The 4,083-nt window shown below is 36.3% G+C and overlaps 1 protein-coding gene across 1 annotated transcript; it reads right to left on the reverse strand.

Annotated features, from left to right (window-relative positions):
* Positions 1-739: 739 nt before the first annotated feature.
* LOC125784896 (GTPase IMAP family member 9-like) lies at positions 740-3,855 on the reverse strand. Its single transcript, XM_049469061.1, has 2 exons — positions 3,831-3,855; positions 740-1,549 (listed from the first exon to the last, which is right to left on the reverse strand). The coding sequence occupies exons 1-2, from the start codon at positions 3,853-3,855 to the stop codon at positions 792-794; spliced, it is 783 nt and encodes a 260-aa protein (XP_049325018.1). The 3' UTR covers positions 740-791.
* Positions 3,856-4,083: the final 228 nt, after the last annotated feature.

Consider the following 4,083-nt stretch of genomic DNA (forward strand, 5'->3'; position numbering starts at 1 on the left):
CTGAATCAGTTTCTCTGATTTTGCTATTTATAGGGATATGAACAAAATGAACATTGATGAAAAAAAGGAACGTTTATATGTTTTCATGCATTTTGGCATGTTCTCCTCCACCAGTCTTACACACTGCTTTTGGATAACTTTATGCCTTTACTCCTGGTGCAAAAAATCAAGCAGTTCAGCTTGGTTTGATGGCTTGTGATCATCCATCTTCCTCTTGATTATATTCCAGAGGGTTTCATTTTGGTAAAAGCAAAGAAACTCATCATTTGTAGTGGTCTCTTATTTGTTTTCCAGAGCTGTACAGTCATTGCATTACTGTGCCAATTTGTTTATTATCATAGAGATGACAGTAAGGAACTTGGTTTTATACACCTGTGACCATGCAAGTGATTGGAACTAGCTGAGTTCTATAATTTGGATAGGTGAGTGAATACTTTTTGCCCATATAGTGTATGTCATCGCTGTCCAGTAAAAAAACAAGTATCTTCATTTTTGTTGATTGACATTTAACAGACAAGTTGTCTCTTACATTGTGCCAAATTTGTTGATGAATGGTCCAATAGAAATACTTAAAAATTATCTCAAATAAATTATTTTTACATTGACTTCCAGTGAAAGTTTAGATATTTTTTTCAATATCCTGTAAAGTTGTTGTTTTACAGATACTTGTTTTTCATTGGATAGTGACGATATAAAGTTACAACAATTGTTTAAACAATAATTTCAGGTTCTATGCAAATAGGAAGCTGTAAATAAATGAATATGTTGCTTCTTTGCTTTATTGACAGCCTTTACTGAGTTGGATCTAGGTCATCCTGATTTTGATCAAGCTCTTCCTGAGGTTTACTGAGCTCATTCTGAGTTTGATAAGGCACATCCTGAGGTAGCTCTAGTTCGTTTAAAAGTAATTGTTGAAAGGCAATAATTCTCTGACACTTCCTTGTCATTCTTTGTTCTGCTTCTTCATACGTTTCCTGGCTGAAGTAACTTCCTCCATTCGCTGAGACCATTTCATCAATCTTAACAATGAGGTTCCTGACTTGATTTCGGTCTTTCTTGTTGTTGTTGATGACGACGTATCTTCCCCCACAAGACTCAATCACTTTATGAAGTTTAGAATGTCCAGTGCGTACATACTCTTCTATGGACGTCTCTCGCAATGCATCCCCATGTGTGAACACCACAATCATGTACTTAGAAGCTTCATCTCCAAAGATCTCCTGCAGACCCCTCACAGCATTGTGCTCTTCAGGGGTGAAACGGCCAATCCGCAGCACCAGCAGGAAGACGTGAGGTCCAGGGGCTGAAACCTGGATACATTTCACTAATTCTTTTTTGATGCTCTCTATTGTTTTGCTGGTGTCCAAGAAACCAGGAGTGTCAATGATGTAAATGTCCCTTGTGCCATGGACTTTTTCTATTTGACAAGTGCTGGTAACCGAATTCGCTGTGTTTGATGATTCAAATGCATTTCTTCCAAGGATGGTGTTCCCAAGAGCACTTTTCCCAACTCCAGTTTTCCCTACTATCACTATGCGAAGTAATGGGCCTGCAAACAGAACAAAATTTGACACTAAAATTACTTTTTTTCAGTTTTTAGATAATTTGTTTTCTTAAATGCAATGACAGTTTACTAAAAAAAAGAATCACACTGGATTTTGCAAACAGAACAAAAATTCGACACTTTGGAAACAAAACTAGTTATTGACAACATCAATGTTATTGAAAAGAAAGATAAAGGTTACTTTTGTACAAATAATACATGATTAAAGGTCTCCTTTTGCTAAAATCCACTTTTACTTGTTCTTTTCTTGTTCTTTGTGAAATACTATATGTTTCTCTGAGTTTTATATGCATGCTGTTAAAAAAAAAAAATTAGAAAAATGAGTTGTACAAAGAGACGTTAGGGTGTCTACATCAACCAGTGAGTTTATGGCCTCGCCCACCTTGGCTCAGGACTGCCCACAGACAGAGCTGAAGCCGATCTGCAGTAGAGCTTACACTGTCTTGTTAGCTAAGGAGGAGTTTACAGCTTCTGTTTATTCTGTTTACAGCTTTTATTTACAGAGATTTAGCATTAGCTATCTTGTTAAAATCGGATCTCCGGTTGCGTCTGTGTTTTACAAAGACCCTAAATATACACTAGGGAAACACGGTTTGACAAGGTAGCACAACTCTACAGAACACTGGTCAAAGCATTTTATGATCTAGGGCTTCAGCGTGGTGAAACTGCTCAAGCACCAAATCACCTAGTCTAAGGTAAGGGTTTAGTAGCGTTAGTTTAGCTAAAAGGAACGTTATCCACACAAAGGAAATGTCCTTTGAGTTTTAGAGCTGTAAATTGACTGTGGTTGCAGGGCGATTGGGTGCGGTTGCAGGAAGGTTGTGTTCTCTGCTGCGGTGCTGTTAACCAATCTGAGGTGATATATTTGCATGTATAAATATTCATGAGCAAGAGCCCAAATATTGTCTTTCTTTAGAGACCTCTAATTCAGTGATCTAAAAGCAGGGCTAAATAGAAACACCTGAGCACGTTTTTCACAACATGGCATTCATTCGTACTATAAACCATAACTAGACATTTTAAAATGAATTTAAAAATGGTGGAATGAGACCTTTAAGGACTGAGACTAATATAGGCAACATTTATTGAGCTACACAAACAGAAATAGTGTGTAACATATCATGCCAAATGTCTTGGCGTGGAGTTGCAGATTTTTCAATACTGTTCTATAATAATCCATTCTGTGTAGCCTAAATATTTAAGTATGGTAAAATAGCATTTAAATATATTGATGCAGTTAGCCATGACATAGCATCTGTGTCTTTAAGGCACAATGCCAGTTCTTTTTCAATCTTCATTACACTTTACAGTACATTACATTACATTAATGAGCCCCTGCAATCAGTGACCCTACATTTTCTAAAACCACATTTTGAAGCAGTTTGATGCTCGTCCACATACTCTCGCTTTCTCCAGAGCTTGATACATAGCTTGAAGACAATGCTATGTCTAATTGCATTGCCAGACTTAGCTCTGGTTGAAATGTGTCTACCACAAGACCTGCAGGAACTTTAAGAATATTTAAACTTTATGTGATGGATTATCATGACATTTGGCATGTTGCAGTGTTACACATGCATTACACACTACTTCAAGTTGTCACTGGTAACCTTTTCCTTTCTAATGAATAGCATTATGATTAAACACTTCTGGAAGTAAATCTTTTTTTTTTTTATAATGAATTTATAAAAGAAATTAAAAGACCAGGACTCACCTTTTGGAATGGTAGTTTGCTGGAGCCGCTTAAACATTGTTAAGTTAAATTAATGCTGTGCGTAAGAAAGTTGTCCGTAGTTTAAAGGCAGCTGAACTGGCGGCTTCTTGTATAACCTGTTGCTCACAAATACCAACCACACTATTTTCATTTTAATTTACTGAGCTCTGTTTCCTCTTTAACTACACAGTTTTACAGCTGAGCAGAGTGGAGCAGGCCATTGTTATTTATTTGTAATATTGTGATGTTAGTGTTAGTATAACAACACTAGCATTGTTACATAAATAAATAAATACTTGTACTGATAAATACATCTTTTTTTTTTTACTAAACTTAGTATTATTAATATTTGCACAATAACTCAAACTTGTCACACAGATTCTGATTGGGATTAGATCTGAACTTCTAAAAGGTCTGGGCCATTCTAAAACATCCTTAATCTAAAACCATTCCATTGTTGGTCTGGCTGTATGTTTAGGGTCATTGTCTTGCTGGAAGGTAAAGTCCCACCCCATTCTCAAATCTTTCGCAGTCTCTGTAATTAGCACTTACTTGACCAGAACACCTTCTTCCACATGTTTGCTGTGTCTAGGATTATCAAGTTCAACTTAGATTAAATATAATTATAATTATGTGTAATGAGTTTTGATGTTTTGGGTTTTTCTAGATTTTCTTTTGAAAGAGGTACAAGAGTGTTTGAAGCTCACTGTGTGTTACTATTGAACTCTTTATTATGGAATGGTACACTATGTCAGTATGAATACAGTATGTCCCAATCCCATCTTATCCCCTATGCCCCCACCCT

Source organism: Astyanax mexicanus, chromosome 20, assembly GCF_023375975.1.
Source record: "Astyanax mexicanus isolate ESR-SI-001 chromosome 20, AstMex3_surface, whole genome shotgun sequence".
Lineage (NCBI taxonomy): Eukaryota > Metazoa > Chordata > Actinopteri > Characiformes > Acestrorhamphidae > Astyanax > Astyanax mexicanus.